Raw genomic sequence first — 20,368 nt, forward strand, 5'->3', positions numbered from 1 at the left:
ATAAACACTACATCCTGTAAATAAAGCTCTTGAATGTTATTTACTTTTATTGAGAAAGTGAGTAAAATTCCAGAGTTTTTGCTACCTCAAAGACCCAATGTTGCAAACCAATAAACTTCCCTAAAAACGTTCTGAAATGTCAATAATGTAAAAAAAAAAAAGAAAAAAAGTAAACGTTGTTTATGACTTCTGAAAGGCTGTTCTTTATTTGCCTATATTTGGTCTTTCAGGGTTCAAGGGTAAGTTCACCAAACAAATTTAAAAAATGATTTTAATTCTTTATGATATTCTCTTTTTTGTGAATAACAATATTATGAAGAATGCTGACGGTACATTGACTTCTATATTTTTACAATACAAAGTAAATCAGTGGTAACTAAAACTAAGTGGTCACCAACATGTCTTCAAAATATCTTCTTTTGTGTCCCAGACTTTGGGAATGATATGAGGGTGAGTAAATGATGATAGACTTTTCATTTTTGGGTGAACTACCCTTCAATTACAAGCTGAAGATGGCTATAATTCAAACCAGTGTAATGTGCAGCTTATTATTGTAGTGATTGTAATTTCAAGATATTATTGTAATATTTACCCGATGGAGGTGCTGACGGCACAATACATTCATTATTATTCCTGGAGCCAATGGCACAGTTGCCTTGCAAGAGATTTGAAAACCTTGCAAAAAGAAAATGACACAGAACATACAGTAAAAAGACACGTAGAAAGCCTTTTCTATATAAAGAATACTTTAAGATGTCTACTGTATGTGTATCACGGATTACCACAGACACATTAAACAGTTTATTTTTGTACTTCATCTTATTGCACTTCATACATACACTTCATATCACAGCCCAGCCTGTGTTTCTCTCAATGTGACACGTTTGCTTCAAAACAGCAGCTTTATGAGTCAAGACAGCATGTTAAAACATATAAATGTGTGTAAGTTTGGGGTGTGTGAAATGTATCATGAAAGATAATATCATGCTGTATTGACACTGTGTGAGCTTACATTATTGAGTGTCACTCTGTCATGGCTTGGGAGAAGACAAAAACTAAATACTATAACGTATTATGTGTATTTATATAGCACATGTATTGTGTATACACCCAAAGTGCTTCACAATCACAACGGAGGTCTCTCCACACTACCACTAGTGTGCAGCATCCACTTGGATGATGCGACGGCAGCCACAGGACAACGGCACCAGTGCGCTCACCACACACTAGCTATTGGTGGAGTGGAGAGACAGTGATAGAGCCAATTCTGTGAATGGAGATAATTGGGAGGCCATGATGATTAAGGGCCAATAGAAGGAATTTGGCCAGGACACCGGAGTTACACCCCTACACTTTATGAATAGTGCCAAGGGATTTTTAATGACCACAGAAAGTCAGGACCTCAGTTTAACGTCTCATCAGAAAGATGAATATTTAAATAAAATAGATAAACATCACATAGAAAAGATAAAATGAGACAAAAACTGAAAACACAGAAGGACTAAATGCACTGGGATAAGTAACACATAATGTGCATCTAGCTGGTTGTTCTCACAAATCAAAGCATGACAGGTTTATCAGCAGACTGATGCAAAGCCATTAATACACAGCTACTGTACCTCCCAAGAAACTTAACAATTAGACATAAAACATTGATTTGAGCTGTAATCATTTACTGGCTCTTTATTTAAGTTTAAAGCTTTAACAGTTGGATGTAGCCTACATTTGCCTACTTATTATTCAGGAGAGAGCCCTAATATTATGAGATCCTAGAGCTCTGGGCTCCCTCCCGTTTGTAGGAATGGGAGAGGGGAGTTTGAGCTCAGGTAGATCTCTGAACTTTCCCGGGCTTATTTCTGGCTAATGACAGACATAGGATGGCTGAGGACAGGTGTGCTTTCCAAGAGCTTGGCTATGGTGTCAATTTGGTATGTTCAATTTACTTAGGTTGAATGTTTTTTGGACTGTGTGAGGAAACCAGAGAACCTGGGGAAAACCCACGTGAGCACAGGGAGAACAAGCAAACTCTGCACAGAAATGTCAACTGGACTTTTGTCTGGACTTTATCCAGAGACATTCTTGCTGTGAAGCAACAGTGCAAATCATTGGGCCGCTGTGTCACCCATCCTGAAAGGAGGGGGAGTAGGGGTGGTTGGGGGGGATTCTTCAAGATGAAGATATTAAGATAAGAAAACTCTGGTTACTTATAGTAAGTAAGGAATCATCTGATTGGAGAATCAATCATGAGCTGATGTGTCATAAACAATCATATGTGATCCTCTCGAAATTAGTTTATAAATAAACTCCACATATCCAGTAAGATGATAGGTAGTACCAAGATGAGCCTGTGTTTTTAGTTTAATCAGTTGATGTATTAGACATAAAGTACATCCAGGAGGCTGTTTTTGCAGAATAAAGCCTGACAGGCATATCAGTTTCCTGATGCAAGGCGGAGAACTGCTGTATAAGACCAAAGGGCTTTATTCAGAGCAAACAACCATGCTGAATGTACTTTAGCTCGCTTATTACATTGCTACTTGTGAAAATACATATAAATTTGACACAAAACATTGTTCTGAGCCATAATATTCTTTACTTAAACACAAAGCTAAAAGAAGTTAAAACCGCTGAATGGCGCTGAATGGAGCATTCACTTCTCCATGTAGTATTGTACGAATGTATTACTCATTCACAAGATGGCACCAAAACAGTCAAAAACAGTGGCATTTGAGAAAATATATTTTGTTTTGGCTGTTTATTGTGTTTTTAAAATAAATATTTAAAAAAATTCTGAAAAATATAATTCTGATTGTTTCACCATTCAAGTGATTAAGTGAAGTTTATTCATAAACTAATTTTGAGAGGATCACGTGCTTATGATTGACACGGCTGGTCAAGCTAATGTACGAACCACCAATCAGACTATTCCTAACCAAGTATAAATAACCAAAAACCTTATCTTTAGTCATCTTCGTCTTGAAGAATCTCCCCTTCCACCCCTTCTCCTCCTCTTTTGTCTACAGGGCAGCATGGCGGCCCAGTGGCTAGCACTGTGGCCTCACAGCAAAATGCCTCCGGTTCGGGCATCTACCCAAACGGTCAGCATTTTTGTGTGAAGTTCATGTTCTCCCCGTGCTTGCGTGGGTTTTCCCCGGGTCCTCCGATTTCCTCCCACACTCCCAAAAACATGACACTTAAGTAAATTGACTAAACCAAATTAGCACCAAATTCGATTCAATTCTGTCAGCAACGCATCACCTTAGCAACCCTCACGCAGCAGGAGAGGGGGGGGGTTTCTAAAGATATACCCGAGCTCAAACTCCCCTCTCGCTCTGCAACGAGAGGGAGCCCCGGGCTCGAGGCTCTCATGAGCTCGGGGCTTTCTCCCGGGACAGCTTTCCAAACTAGCTTATTACCAATCATCAGCTAAGTGTGAACTCTTGAAACTCCTTAAAAGTGCCAAAGCTGTGGTCAAATGTTTTTAAAATGTTTTTTTTTTTTTTCGAGACAGATTGCCAGCAACAACCATTTTAGGATAGCTTGGTAATGGTTTTAGTGATTTAGGAATCCTCTTCTCTACTTCTAAGGTTTTTGCTGATTTAGAAGATAAAGTCCTAAAATGCTTTGTGAAAGACTTTCAGGGAAAAAATTAAATAAATGTAAATAATAAAATCTGCAATTTTGGAGCTACTTTAGTACTTTTGTAAATGATCAGCAAACAGTCTGTGGAAATGTTGATTTTTGTGTTAATGTCACACCCCCCAGGTACAAAATCATATGTATGTAAATATAGCATATACATCTTATACATTCCATTGTTTTGTCAGTAAAGGAAATGCATTATGATGTGTAAAACACACCTCTTCATCACACCTCCTCCAAAGCGGATGATGCCATTGCTGTCTGCCTGTTGCTCTTTCTCATAATAGTTCTCAAACACAATGGGCACTGCAGACACAGATTTGATCAACATTAAACAAAAACTTTACTGAAAATTCCACAGTGCATCATCATGCTATATCATCATAAAATCATGCAGTTATATTACAGTAGGCCACACCATAATGGCGATTTATGATTTTTGGAAAGTTTACCGTAAGAACCCAGTGGAAACAATACAGAAAAGCACAGACCTGAAGGAGTGTTGCCAATGCTTTTGGTCTTGATGAAGCTGTTTATGTCTTCCGTGATGTCACACATTTCTAAAGTAGTCCTCACTTCCTCATAACACTAAAGAAAAATCATAAGCAATTTGACAATATATTCTACTTAAATGAATATACTCATGCTTATACTCCGAAGAAAAACCCAAAAATGTTACTGCGAGTTATTACAAGACTTATTAAAAATGTTATTGCAATCAATTTCATTGAAGCTATATATGGTTACTTGCCCAATAAAGAGTTAATACTGAATTTGAATACAAAAAAAAATCCCTTTTGCTTTAACGTAGCATTTGTGTAAAAGCTGATTATGTCATCCAATCATTTGGTCATTTTCTACAAAGCAAAGTTTCAAACCATGTTCACAGAAACAGTTACACAAGTTTGCCATTGTTACACTTTACATTGTAACATCATTTCGTAAAAACATTTAAAGATTTTTACATTGTTTTCTCTACACTTTCTGAGTTTACTCACTCATCACAATACTTCAAGTCAGTTATTTTGCATTGCAGGATTTTTGTGTGTCATCATTTAAATGAGCAAATAAAAATCATCTGATCAAATGTGCACTAATATTCAAATATTTGAGGAACTGAAATCAGATAATTTAGGTTGAAATTATGGGTCAAAAACCAGTCAGTGTTGTTCCACAACCATCAGTGTTGTTGTTCATGACAAATTTACAAAAGTACTTTATTTATTTATTTTTTAATACTTTGAAAAATAAATACAAGTGTCTACTTTAATATTTCAAATTAAATTAAAGGCAGATGCCCAATAAAAAGCAGAAAATGCCAAAATATGTGTGAAATAATGTTCCATCCTCATTTAAAGATACAGTAAATTTATGTAAAAATGAAACAACATATTTATATGACAAATGTGACTCATTGTGATCTTATAATGAGTTCTTATTTAGTCTGATGCTTGAAGATCCTTTGAAGATAAGTGTTATTTATTGCTCATCAGTACACAAATAATACAGCACACAATAATAATAAAAAACAAACAATAGTCCATTTCTCACTGGACTTAAAAAAAAAAAAAGATTTTTAGCATCTAAACTTAAGTAATAATTTTACACTGAAAATAAATGACAGAACAATTATTAAATAAAAAAATAAAAATAAGAATAAATTAAACATAGTATTTGTCTAATGTAAATCTAAGCTACACATTAGATAAGTATTTCCCTTTAAAAGAGAATAAATGTAGTCAAAGGCTGCTGAAGCTCTGTCAGAAAGGAACTTCTGATCAACTGCAGTACATATTATATCAACTATATTCAGTGTGCGTGGGTAATAGCCTTGATGTACAGGCTCAGAATCTTAAACTAGCACACAGTTGGCATAACTTTCTTTAATCGCAGTAGGTTTGATCTGTGCAGAAATGCGGTGTTGAGAAGCCTTTACAATTAATTAACCGTGATGAATTAAAGCTTGGTTAATAGTTAAATCGGTTCATCGTTGTATCTCCACACTCTATAAAACAAAAATAATGTCCTAAGCAATTTAACATAACAGTGAGAAATGGTTTTCAGCTGAAACTGTAGTCCTGGTGATACAAGTCAAAGCACCAGCACAAAACAACAACAACAAAAACTAACAAAAAGGCAAAGAAAATGCTCCTGATTACCCACTGAAGTTTTGTGAAAAGAAACAATCAGTATTAAAGTCAGCATGAACTGGAAGTTTCTGAGACTTTTATTTCAGTATGTTGATGTACTTCAGACCGACACAGAACATGGAGTAGGGGAAGGGGGTTTCAGTTGTGCGTCATAACGGTAAGAGAGGATATTAATATGCAGTTGCCATGGAAGCCCTCAGGTTGACATCAACAGAAAGACCGTTACTCCAAAAGCAGAAGCAACTTGTAAGAGTTCCATTGAATATTACCCTTACCCTTAAAGTCCCTTTAAGGCAAGTAATTTCACTGTGCTGCCATCTTTGAAATGCCTCTCGGGCAGTATGCTTGGGCTTTATGTCACCAGTAAAAGTAAACAACAACCATTTCATAAGTTTCATTTTTAAGCATAACTTGGTCTTGATGGTGAATCTCCTCCAGAAATGACAGCGACTCTTTGTTTTCAAGTTTGTGGGCGTTTTAATAGTTGCTGTTATGTGACGTGCATTTGACAGGAGGGTCTGTACCTCACGCTTGTTTCACACAGATTACAAAACCAAAAATCTTTTGATTTCAAGTGTAGTTCATTTAAAAGAAGATATTGGTGTAGTGAAGTAGTGGTTAGTGCATCGACACATGCATTCCGGTACTCACAGCAACCCGAGTTTGATTCCCACCTCGCTGTCCTATGCCGATCTTTCCCCTCTCTCTGCTCCCTATACTTTCCTGTCAATACTCTCTACTGTCCTATCCATTAAAGGCGAAAACCTCGAAAAAATATTATGTAAAAAAAGGATTAATTTGGACATATTTCTTATGTCTGTGAAGCAAGACCACCAAACTGTCGTAAATGCACATGTCTGGTCTAAGCTTTTCCCCCAAAGAAACGTCAGTCTATAGCAATCGATGATTGGCTCCTGTACTAGTAGTCAGGGCTTCATTTGTTATATTGACGTTACACTTTTAAAACCATACAAGTGAAAAGTCTTGTGTTACCAACATAACATTTTTTCAGAGGATTAACTTTCATGGACTAATTATTCACCTTTAAGAATAACAATAGCTATGTTTCCATCCAAAAATGTCGCATAAAATAAGTGAATAAAGCAGCGTTTACATCTAGTCTAAGTGAACAAAATAATCACTTCCTGATTAACTGCCGCCAAATATCAACAGTAAAAACAGAATTTACTGCAGTAGGGGGAGCTATGTGAATCTTTTCATATTTAATAAATGACTCGCGCCTCAGAAGACAAAAGCCGACATGCATTGAATGCATGGTGGCGTTTGAAGGCAGCAGACGCAGAGCACAGATGCTCTTGACAATTCTGGAGGTGATTAATATTATAATAAAACTAATACTGAAACAGTTGAAGCGTTTTAGAATGACCAAAACAACATGTGAGACGTTTTACCGTATGCTCAGCCTGCCTTTTAGTCTATTCGCACACCTTTTTATCATCACATGATCTCTTCAAGAGTTCACTCTAAAAGTTTTTTTTAAGAGTTTTTTTTACTCTAAAAGTGCCAGTAGCCATTGACTTGCATTGTATGTACACCAAGGACCACAGTTTCAGGTTTCAGCTAAAAAACCTTTACATTTATACTGAAATGGCATGAGGGTGATTAAATTAACAGCAATTATATTTTTAGGACGAGTGAGGTGAGCCATCCCTTTCAAAAGCAGCATGAAGTAATACTGACCTCATCCTCTTTGACGCACTGCATGGAAAAATGGTTACAGTGCACCCAAATGGCATTTCTCAAAATGTTAATGCGATCATCTTCCTGCTGCTGGAAAACCTGGAGAAATTCACAGAATTCAGTATAATATCATGCTTTTAAATACATCTACATGTTCTTAATGTAGTTCATAAACTCCTGTGTATTTGAACCAATCCGAAATAAAATAGAAAGTTGACACAGACTTTAAATAATGATGAGTTAGTTTAGCTGAGCCTATAAAGCTGTTATGGATACTTGTTTAATGAAGCTAAAACAAAGTCTATTTTAGAGTTTACTTCAGTATTTGTGGTTTGTGGTACGTGGTGAGCAAAACACAGAAAAAACGGGAAGTTCATTTTTAGTGTTCTCAGAGAGGTTCTCAGCTTCGGCAGAGCAAAAGACTCTTTTTTAAAGGACAGCAAATGGAGGAGTGAATGTATGCTTTTCTGTTTTACCTCACATGTCAACTCGTGTGTGGTTTCCCATTCCTGACGAATCTTATCCAGCTGCTCTATGTTAGATATGTACTGTTTTTCTGTTAATGATAATATATAAAAAAAAAGATCAGCACTGCAGCATTTCAGATCTTGTTTAGAATCTTTGGTGGTATTTTATTATTTGGTGTTAATTGATCTCTTGGTTCGATTATGTTGCTTTGCAAGCAGAGATGTGAAAGTTGTGAAAACAAAAAGTGCTTTTTTTTTCCTCACCTGCATCTGTTGCTGCGTCCCTGCACTGTTTTGCTTTGTTTTGTGTCTGTTATGGCATAGAACACAACATTTTCTGAAATAGGTCTACAAATTCAAACGGTATCCAATGTAATTAGAAAATCTTATAGAAAACATTACTAACATTTATGAAAAAATGCACTCAAAATCTGAAAGATCTCAATAATGTCATGCAAGAAAAATATTTACCATATTTACCACGCACAATTATGATAAATAAAGCACACAAATAACCATTTAAAGAAGTAGGTCACAGTTATGATGCTTCTTTCTAAGAATGAAAGAAGCTATTTTTCAGAAGATATTTTTTTGCACCTGTGAGTTTATAGGCTTACCCCGTGTAAAAATATAATGGAATGATGGATATTTTATATGATTGATATGTTTTAAATGATGGAATTGTTTGTATCTTGCAATTGTGAGTTTAAAGGTGCTGTATGTAAATGTTTGACTACTCTAAAGCATAAATAGCATAATATTTTTGTAAATATTTAAGAAACATGCTAAGAAAGCATGCTTGTTCATCTGAAAATCAGTGCTATCGTTAGTTATTTTCCTTTGAAAACGTGCGTTTTCATGTCAGAGTGTCTGTCTTTGTTTTGGTCTGAATAGCTCCGCCCACTGCTTACTATTTCAGCACACCGACTTGCCTTGATGGAAAATGGAGCGCATTTCATTTCAGTCAAGAAGGCTGCCTCAATATATGTGGCTACAGGTGAAAATTGCAACATCTAAACACAGCAGCAGCCTCCGAAAAAAGACAAAGATTCAGAATTTAAAAAATCCACATGAGGTGATTTTTATTAGCAAATAAAATATATATTTTTTTAAATTTATTTACTGTCGCATCACAGTGCGGTGTGACACCGTTCCCTTTCGCGCTTGCCGGCTGACCGCTTACCTCCGAGTGGAGGGCTTTCCCGCCGCAATCAGCTTGTTCGGTCAGCTCATCGTGTGCGTCGGCACACTTCAGATGCAGAGAGGAGGAGTTGACAAAGGCGTCCGGGTTCGAGTTCGGGAAAGAGCGGTTCCAGAAATCAGGTAAGACAAAAACAGAATCCAAAAAATAAAGCGAACGAGTTCATAACAGGGTGAGAACGTGGTGAAATCCGAAAAAGTGGTAAAAAAAAAAACAGATGAGGGCTTTTCTTTTTCTAGATGGCTTTTCTAAATTGTTGCTCGGGTTTAGGGAAGTGAGCGGGCGGGCGAGTCAATCGGTAAAACTGGTTGGGTTCAGGGAAAGAGGAGGGTGGGTCAGCCGATTGGCCGGTCATGCAGTCAATCATTCGGTCAGTCAGATAGCGGCCTCTGGTGGGTTGACGCGAGAACAGCACGAGCGTGGGCGCGAACCGCACTCTCGAGAGACCTTAGAGATACGAAAAAGCGCACACAGCGGCCTCTCGCGGATTGCCGAAAACAAAAACTGCACAAATACGTACCTCCCGGGACGTATTTCGCGGCCTCCAGAAACGTGCGCTGGACTATGTTTTCTGAATGAGCCTAGGTTGAATTTATTTTATATTTGCAAAAATGTGCCCTCTAGTGGATTTGTCATCAGAAATGTTGAAGACGCATGCCTGGAGCAATGCATTTTATTCATTCATTCATTTTTTTCCCGGCTTAGTCCCTTTATTAATTTGGGGTCACCACAGCGGAATGAACCGCCAACTTATCCAGCATATGTTTTTTATGCAGCGGATGCCCTTCCAGCTGCAACCTATTTCTGGGAAACATCCATACACACTCATACACACTCATACACTATGGACAATTTAGCCTACCCAATTCACCTGTACCACATGTCTTTTGACTGTGGGGGAAACCGGAGCACTCGGAAGAAACCCACGTGAACGCAGGGAGAACATGCAAACTACACACAGAAACGCCAACTGGCCCAGCCTAGGCTCGCATCAGTGACCTTCTTGCTGTAAGGCGACAGCACTATCTACCGTTCCACTGTGTTGCCCCGCCACAAATTTTAATTCCGCAAAAAAGGCTAACACAGATATTTCCAGTGAACCTGAACTGATTTTCACTAACAGTTTTTATAAAAAAAATATTTTGACAATTAAACAGAATTCATTTCAAAAGAGGGGAAAAAATGCTAGAATGCCACAACTGCATGAACTTCACAATTCTAGAAGTTCATATCTCACAGTTTAAAACTGTTAGATAAAAACTAACCAAAGTTAAAAAAACAAAAAAAAACAAAGACGATCTATTTTCTTTCTATTGTTCCATGCTAAAAATGGGCTTCAATACTTATGCTCACCAAGACTCCATTTATTTGATCAAAAGCATAGTAAAGACAGTAAAACTGTGAAGTTTAATTTTAAAAAACAATCTACTGGGTAATTTATAACTGGCTAGAACCCATCTTTTCTATTCTCAGCCAGTTTTTCTGTATTTTAATTCATCTAAATGACCTTGTTGTACAAACTATGTTGGAGCAACAATTGTCACAGCACATACAAAATTGTAGCTTTTTTATTGATTTATTGTTTGCTTCTATTGTTCTTCTCATTTGTAAATCGTTCTGAGTAAAAGTGACTACTAAGTAAATACATGTAAATGTTTATATTTCTATGACGGCAAACCTGAACCAGCATCTAACTCCCATATTCAGTGTCACATGATTCTTCATAAATCATTCTAATATGGTCATTTGACACTCAGGAAAGAAAAAACATTATTCTTTGATGAACACAGCATATACATTGAATATAAATTTTAAATTACACTGTCACTTCTGATCAGTTTAAATGCAACCTTGCTGAACTGAAGTGTTAAGTTACCAGAGAAAAAGAAATCTTACTGACCCCAAACTTCTGAATGGTATTATATGTTCTAATATTTAAACTTGCCACACAGATTCTGCCCATCATAACCCATATTTTACCTTTTCAGATTGTTTAGGAGTGACAGTAGATGTACTGTTGAGCTTCTCAGCAGTCAGTTCAGCTTCATCAGCTTCTCTACACCTCTGTTCATATGTCCTTTTAGACTGTGAAAGGGAGAGAGGAACATGGTGATTTTACATAAGCCACAAATTACCTTTTTAAGCTAAATAGGTGCTATCAAAATGTGAATGAATATACAGGAAACTTATCTAAGGCTTTAAACTTGTATCCTTAACCAAATCTCACAGAAACGAGGTTAGATTATGCAATTCTTTATCCAATTCATACAACCGATCTCACATACAATTACTTCCAATTCTGCTACAGATTAATTTTATTAAAAAAACTAAATCTGCATTATTTTTTGTGATCAGATGATATGAGTTTTCTTACAGTACTGCTAACTAGAAGACTGTGTGGCGATCAATGTGAATGGATGTACAGTGGGTTAAAGCTAAAAACAAATCCTATATTTGATATAAAACGAGAGGTGAGAATTACCAAATCCCTCACAACAACATTAAACTACGATTTACAGAGTAACAATTTGAGAAGATCAGGAGGGAACTGAGATGTTACGTGTCATCTCCATAGATGAATTGCTAGTTTCTGAGTAAATCCCCAATCTGTTGGTGGAAAAAAAAAAACAAAACTTCTTTCTACTTACTTAACGTACTTCTTTCAGGGACAAGGGTTATAGGTCACCACAATGTTTTTCCGAAAATGACCATGCATGAACAATGGATAGATAGTAGTGATATCAAGATGAAAGTTTTTAGCTTTAATATATAAAGATGCTACAGAAGCTGTTGCTAAAAACATTTTAATTTACAAAAGTACTGCTTTCCATTTAGTGAACATAGATACATGTATATCAATAAATATATTTATGTATGTATTGACCTTTTTCTGCAATGCAGAAGTGAACTCTTTTCTGTTGTTGTTTTAGAACTTCTGATTCATTTGCATATGAGGAAATAACTAGGAATAACAAACAATATATATTACAAGGAATAACAAACTATATATATATATATTTAAGCTGAAGTCAGAATTATTAGTCCCTTGTTGAAATTCTTTTTCTGTTTTAAATAGTTCCCAAATGATGTCTAACAGAGCAAGGACATTTTTACAGTACGTCTGATAATATTTTTTCTTCTGGGGAAAGTCTTATTTGTTATACTTTGGCTAGAATTAAAGTAAAAAAAAAATTAAAGCAATTTTAATGTCAAAATTATTAGCCCCTTTAAGCTATATTTTATTTCAATAGTCTACAGAACAAATTATCATTGTATAATAACTTGTCTAATTACCCTAACCTGCCTAGTTAACCTTATTAACCTAGTTAAGCCTTTAAATGTCACTTTAAGCTGGATAGAAGTGTCTTGAAAAATATCTAGTCAAATATTATGTACTATCATCATAGCAAAGATAAAATAAATCAGCAATTAAAAATGAGTTAAAACTATTAGCTATTTAGAAATTAGCTGAAAAAATCTCGGTTTTAAACATATACACATACATATATACATATACTGTATACATATAAATATATACATATACATACACTACCTGACAAAAGTCTTGTCACCTATCCAAGTTTTCACTAGTGGGCCTGAGCAATTCTGCAGGTGGGCCGCAAAAATTAAATGAACTCTTTAAATTAATATTATACTATAATTTTTGAATGTCATTATTAATATGCTATATTAAAATTATCAAAGTAATTCACTTGCTCCTGTTCTTTGGGTGACTCAAACTCGGCGAAAAAACAGCCTCATGATCGCTTCTGCAACTACACGCAAGTCTGTTCATTCAACTGAGCGTGAAGTGAAAGTCTCTCTTTGTGTATTTTTGTGTGAACTATTGAATATATCCACATAGTTGTCCAAATTATATCCTGTGATTGTTTTATAATGGATGCACGCCCATACAGGAGGATCTAGCTAGGCTCAATGGTGTTTCTCCCAAAGAATGTAAAACAAACTTGCATATGAGCTTCAGATGCGCTCTGGCGGAGATGTTCACTGTCCCCATCAGTGATCTCCTAATAATATTCAGCTGCAAACTCAACCGCCTTCAGATCGACACGTTTTAACAGATTTAGGGGTGTTTTAAATGACTGTATTTTACATTTGTCTGTTTATTTATGAAAAGTAGATATTTTTCATAGTAGATATCAAGTCAGTCCAGATTGAAGCAGAAGCTGGTATTTTGCAATCTTCCTGTTGACCTGTGGTTCTTTTTGAATCTGTGTATGTTTCTTTATATATATATATATAAACATTATTAAATGTTATAAATGTTAATAAATAAAGGTTTAAATTAGCATTTCATACAAGTATTTTAAAGAAAACGTCAGTCAGTTTGGCCTTCAAGAAATTGTTCAGAGAAAAAAAAATGGGCCCCAAAGTAAAAAAGGTTGGGAACCCCTGATCTAGATTATGCTTATTTTATCAAAATAAAACATGACTAGCCTTGATTTTTAAATATTTAATTAAGACAGTAAGGTATGACTTTGCTTAGACAAAAGTCTTGTCACTTAATTGAAATAATGTACAGTGCATAATACAAAGTCATGGTGCAGTGGAAAAAGAAAAAAATATTGTGTATGACTCCCATGAGCTTGAAGGACTGCATCCATACATCTCTGCAATGACTCAAATAACTTATTAATAAAGTCATGTGGAATGGCAAAGAAAGCATTTTTACAGGACACCCAGATTTTGTCAAGATTCTTTAGATTCATCTTCATTGAAGCTGTATAGAAGACTCTTGAAAAATATCTGGTAGTCAAATATTATTTACTGTCATCATGACAAAGATAAAATAAATCAGTTATTAGAAATGAGTTATTAAAACTATTATGTTTAGAAATGTGTAGAAAAAAAATCTTCTCTTTGTTAAACAGAAATTGGGGGGATAAAATAAGGGGGGCAGATAATTTTGGGGGTTTAATAATTCTGACTTCAACTGTATTTTGGGTATTTGATTAAAATCAACAATTAAAAAAAATGGTTTTGTTGGAGAAAACTCTGGAAAGCATTTGTTGGAAAATGAAATATTCAGTCCACTCTGAAAAAAAGTATTTTTATAACATACAAAAATAAACTTAAATAAATGCAATTGAAGTAATTTATCAGCCAATAACTGATGTTTTACAAACTAAATCACACACATCTTTCACTTTGTTCTTATTTAGTACACTACTGCTAATCCAAAACATATATATTTTACCACAGGGACAGTCCCACTCATCAGTTAGTCTGCTTAAGAACAATGGTAGCACTTCAAGAACCACTATGTCTAAACTACCTTGTAACCCTAATCGGTAACCACTAAACAACAAAAACCACACTGAGAGTTCCGTTCTACAAGATCAACATAGATTAACAAGATTGAAAATGTTACAGGTATCTGATAATAGGCAACTTTAACATCTTATCTTCTCAGGACTCCAAACATACACTTTTGCATTCTTAGTACCAAGAAAAACGGAAACACATCTTCTTTGACAATAGCACTTGTCTGTTTTCAGGAAATTGCAAATATATGAGGAAGCCTAACACTAAAAAAAAAACAGAGTTTGCCTTGCTGAGGGCAAACAGAAGTGTGCAGGCCAAAAAGAAATACACTTATAGTAGAGAAGTGAGACTTCCTGAGGTGAGAGTTACAACATTTTGAAGGCCCATCCCCCACCACACACACACACACACAAACACACGAGGCTGATGATTTAAATCACTCTCATTTCACCTTTCCTCTTCCTGATATTCTGCTTTTAGTCTCTATTAGGCAAATACCGGATTCGCTGAGCAACCAATAAAAATGAAGTCACTTCAATGAGTGCAAGACTCACCTCCATGGTTTTCTTATATAATGACACTTTAATCTTCTGAACTTTTTCCATGACGCCCTCAAACTGTGAAAATAAGTTATAAACGCAGGTCATAAAGGTTTAAAGAAGCTGTTTGGTTTGAGCACACATTCTTTTCCCCCATATAGAACTGTCAATGTGGTTGGTGGTTTGGCTGAATCAAGCATCACACCTTTTTCCGCTGCTCCTTCTGTCGCTCTCTGAAGTGCTCCATTCGTTTCGCCTCTTCTCGTAACATCCCAGAAAGCTGAATGTGCAAATTTCCGATGTTCTCCATTTCTAGTTGAGAACACAACTTATTCATTAGTGGTCTTGAAGTTATGAGCTTATTATTTCTTGAGTAAATTAGCACGTCAGACTTTGTTGCCTTTGGTTAATGTCAGTTAATGTATTTACTAACCTAAACTGAAAGTAAATAACATAAGAATAAGTAAGACTGAAAAGATTTATTCTGCAAAAACAATTACCAAGATGTACATATTACATGGCTACTAGCTAAGCAATTAGACACAAAACATTGATCTGGGGTCAGCACGGTGGCGCAGTGTGTAGCACAATTGCCTCACAGCGAGAAGGTCGCTAGTTCAAGCCCTGGCTGGCTCAGTTTGCACTGCTGTGTGGATTTTGCATGTTCTCCCCATGTTGGCCTAGGTTTCCTCAGAGTGCTCCGGTTTTTCTCACAAGTCAAGTCAAGAGACATGTGTTATAGGTGAATTAGGTTAGCTAAATGATCCGTAGTCTATGTGTGTGAATGTAGTCTATGTGCGAAATGAAAGGTTAACTATTCCAGCATATGTTTTAAGCAGCGGAGAGTCTTCCAGCTGCAACCCAGTACTGGGAAACACCCATACACTCTCATATTCAGACACAATCTGATACGCTACAGCCAATTTTATACATTCAATTCACCTATAGCGCATGTCTTTGGACTTGTGGGGGAAACCAGAGCACCCAACAGAAACCCACACCAACACAGGAAGAACATACAAACTCCACACAGAAATGCCAACTGACCCAGCCGGGACTGGCAACCTTCTTGCTGTTAGGCGTGCCACACCTTACACTAAAATACTTTGGTAAGACTTTTTTTTGATGGTCGCTATTGCACATTTGGTTGACTAAAAGTTGCATTGCACCTACATGCCAACTACTTCTAATTTGAGTATTAGTAGACTATCTGCTTAATTTCTGTTCATACTGCTTCAACAGACATGTAACTGACTGTACGAAACTGTACGAAAGGGATCATCAAAATAAAGAGATACCAATACTTTTATTATTTACTCACAAAATGGGTTCAAGCAGCCACCAACAAGGGAGTGACGCATAAACATACATGAATATATACAGTCAAGATGATTAAGTACCCGGGTGAGCCTACATATTACTGGTTGTTTTGTTCTTGTAGACTATTTTATTTGGCCAATTCGTACATATTTATTTAATTTCATTCATATTCATTCTAATTTTAAAAGGAGGCATGCCCCCAAACCTTTAAACATTTAAACCCATCCGTCATTGGGGGATGAACAAATCTTTCATTTAGGTTCTTAATGAACATTGATTAAAGTACACTGCCTTGTTGTAAAAAATAAATCAACTTCAACGTTACTAAAATCTATGAATGAGAGATCATACAAATTCATATGAATTAGCAACTAATTAAAAAGTGAGGAATTGGCGTAAGATTGTGTTGGAACAACATCCCTTGGCATGTCTTGATTTACCAATAAGTATCAAGAATTCCAGAGAGCAGTGTAATAACATTAGTTATACCATGGACTGTTGAAATTCTTGATTCTGATTGGCTGAAAAGCTAAAATTGTTAAAAGCACAGGTTGTTCTAGTCAGTTATTTGTAAAGAGGTAGCTAACACGGGTTACTATGAGCTATTAGACGTGCTTATGTCATTTACAGTACACATATGATGACATGATGGCTGACTGATTTAAAATGGGGGCTATAGGAGATCTAACGACACAACTAATGACTTGGTCAAATATTGTACTGCAAAAAAACAAAACCAGTTTTAACTTGTCTATAACTTGGCAAATGACCATGAAATAAGTTATATAACCTATGGCTTGCTGTGTATCTAAAGATTTTAAATGCACTTAGAGTTGGGTGATTCTTTGCCTTCAAATCCTGCATTTAAAATCCTTTAATGCAATACAGTGCGAGGCTTTCATTCTTCTTGACTTAAATCACATCAAGTCCATGGACTAAAAATCAACACCTTTATTTTCATTAACTGATGTTAACAAACATGAATATATACTATAATGTAAATGTTAGCATGCTAGTGTTAGTAAATACATGAACAAACTTCACCTAATGAAACATTATAGTAAAGAGTTATCAATTATCATTTGCAAAGTTACTTACGAGCTTTTAGTTGGTCAAAGGATGCCTTTAAAGTGCTACAAGACCAAAGCAAGAAAATAATAAACATGCAGTTAACAGATGGATGCTTATAAGCACTGTGTATCATGCAAAACATTAAAACCAGAAGCTAATTTATACAAAAAAACAAACATGAAATAATATTTGCATACCCAATTTCAGTTTGTCCTCCTGTCTTGCGTGCAATAGTAATCAATTCCTTGCCGTACCTTTCCTCTGCCATTGCCCTATGAGTAGAGGAATGCATCATCTTTTGGCTTTATGAGACCTTAACAATGATACTTTAAACCAATTTTCATTACCTCATCTTTAAAAGCTCTTCCATGTCTTTGCATGCTCGCCGTCCATCGCACAGCCTCTGGATAAGAATCTCATATCCAGAGTTACTTGTAAACTCCGGGCCCTGGAAGCAACAGGATTAGATTTAATTAACATGATTGTTAATTTAACTTGATCAATAATAATAATTGCAATTTAATTATGTTTAGAATTATTCCCCTGTAGCATGAAAAATTGCTTTAGTAATTTGTTTTTGATAGTAAGAGTTTTAGAACTTTACTATAGTAAAGTGTACATAAAGAGTTCAGATGCAAAACCTTTAAATGCCATCTGAATTTTTCTTCTAAAATGAGCATTTTTATCCGGCTCCTGTGTGTAGGTTTAGTAATGTCAAATTTATGGCATAGAATAAGCCCTTTTTGTGGTCTTTGAAGTGAAATAACTAAACATAAACAACTGAGGCTGAGAAAAATATTTATTTTTGATGGGAATTTCTGACGGCATGTACCTGTAGAAGTTTTTGCATCTGAACTCTTCATATACATATGTGTTGTTTGTTAATTGAGGCTGTATCATATTCCAAAACTGTAAAATGATAAACTGTATGATTGTACTATGGTACATTTTAGTTTTTAACTACTATATACTGTAATGTATTGCAATATTATATTTAATATATATCAATATATTCGATTAAATGCATATTTAAATTGAATCAAAACAACCTTGAGTTATTTTAACTTTAATTACATTAAACATACTTAACACAGTTTGTCAAATTTATAGTATAGTTCATATATATATATATATATATATATATATATATATATATATATATATATATATATATATATATATATAAATTCTTGTCGGCTTTGTCTCTTTACTAATCCGGGGTTGCCACAACGGAATGAATCGCCAACTTATCCAGCATGTCTTTTTACGCAGTGGATGCCCTTCCAGCGACAGCACTACCTACTGCGCCACTGCGTCGCATATATATATACTTTTTCATGCGGAGATTATTAGAATATAGGTTTGTGTATCTGTTTGACTCTTATATTGACTATTGTATGCAATATTATAACTCCCTTGACATGAGCTATTGGCTACATTAGACGTAAGTGATGAAGAACATATGTCTATGAATTAATGAAGACATAATTGCAATACATACGTTTGATTGGCTTTAGTCAAGAGTCAAATCATGCTCGTCACTTTTAGTGTAGACAAGCCATTTTGCAACTACATGCCACTTATTAGTACACTCTAGGGTTAGGGTTAGCAGGGAAAGTAAACATGCACTCGCAAATTAGCAGTCATCTCACATCACTTGCATTCTAAACTTCGAAACTAGCAATTTTTCCTTCTGAATTCACAGAATTCCAGCAATCTTACAACCTCTCGTCCTAGAAACTTGGAATGAACTTTCTAATGTATATTTTCCTGTTCACAGATGATCTACTTATGGTAATTTACCGAAAAAAAGTTTAAACGCTTGAAAGATGCTATAACCAATATAATGTTTATTGGAGGAGAATCAAGATTAGGCATGGGCCGGTATAAGATTCTGACAGTATGATAGGATAAAAATACCATGGTTTTGCATTATTGTGATTAATTCTCTAAAATATATTCTTTTTAAATGTCTGGGTGAAAAACAAAAACGTTTTTCCCTTTAAAACACATTATATTTTATTTTGAGAAAAATTTTAAAATATATTGGAACAGTAGCCTAAACATGTGAGGCTAAATAATTCAAATGAATTATTAACTTCTGCTGTCTTCATTTATTTCAAAAACAGATTTTTTTAAATATATTTTTTAACAATTTAAAACAGCATCTTTGGATATCTTTTATGCTGGAGATACTGTTGTCCTAAAAAAAAAAAAAAAAAAATTAAGTAAAAAAATCGTACACATACCTTAGAAATGGTATTGCAGAAAAGTTAGACGTTTTTAAAACCTTGACTTTTCCAAACCGCGGTATACCTTGAAAATGGATATAGTCCCATGTCTAATCAAGATTAATTGTTAGAAGATTTTAAACAGAAAGTTTACATATAATCTTATCTAATGGATGTTGCAAAGTTACTTGAAGTCAGCAGAAGGCCTCAGTGTCCTAACTGCATTCAATGCTACAGGATTCCAGCGACAAGCAATTTTGCTGTCTGCTTCAAACAACCTGCCAGATGTTGGTTGACTGATGTTGGGTTATCACAGATCTGACTTTCATTATCAAACCGTTTACTTGTTATTTTATTTTCAAGGTCTGCGGTAAACTATCTGCTGCTGCTACTCCAGTATGGCCATAAATGCCACACACTGTACTCAAACTCACATTGGTAGCATTCAATACTGAATACAGCACATAACCTGCACCTGAAGGTATAATTGCCATGTTTTGCCGCAATGTTACAGTTTTTGTTTAATTGTAAAACTTACAATAATGGGAAAATGAGACAACTATCTCTTTAGTGTAAATATAACATTCTGAGGGAAATGAAACAACAGCAAGAGAATAAACCCCAATAAGGGTTTGCTGGGTTTAGGCTACATTTACTTGAGATTAAAGCTACTACATATAACAAAGAAAAAGAAAACATGGAAAAGGATTTGTGTGTTCTTAAAAAGGTTTTTGGGATGTACCAAAAATGTAGCGCTTTT

General features: G+C 35.3%; 1 protein-coding gene across 6 annotated transcripts in view; it reads right to left on the reverse strand.

Moving 5' to 3' along the window:
• The window catches only part of pstpip1a (proline-serine-threonine phosphatase interacting protein 1a), a 33,007-nt gene that overhangs the window by 7,702 nt on the left and 4,937 nt on the right, over positions 1-20,368 (reverse strand). For all 6 annotated transcript variants that reach the window (XR_015514419.1, XR_015514418.1, XR_015514420.1 and 3 more), the window contains 12 exon segments: positions 17,725-17,825; positions 17,575-17,649; positions 17,405-17,439; positions 15,192-15,298; positions 15,002-15,064; positions 11,142-11,246; positions 8,225-8,270; positions 7,970-8,049; positions 7,494-7,592; positions 4,134-4,230; positions 3,861-3,948; positions 593-675 (listed from right to left, as the gene is read on the reverse strand). Coding sequence is in view for 2 of the 6 variants with exons in the window: in XM_087292557.1 (XP_087148683.1) it covers positions 593-675; positions 3,861-3,948; positions 4,134-4,230; positions 7,494-7,592; positions 7,970-8,049; positions 8,225-8,270; positions 11,142-11,246; positions 15,002-15,064; positions 15,192-15,298; positions 17,405-17,439; positions 17,575-17,649; positions 17,725-17,825 (979 nt within the window). In the remaining 4 variants the exon portion in view is untranslated.

Source organism: Danio rerio, chromosome 18 (assembly GCF_052040795.2).
Source record: "Danio rerio strain M-AB ecotype USA chromosome 18, GRCz13ab, whole genome shotgun sequence".
NCBI lineage: Eukaryota > Metazoa > Chordata > Actinopteri > Cypriniformes > Danionidae > Danio > Danio rerio.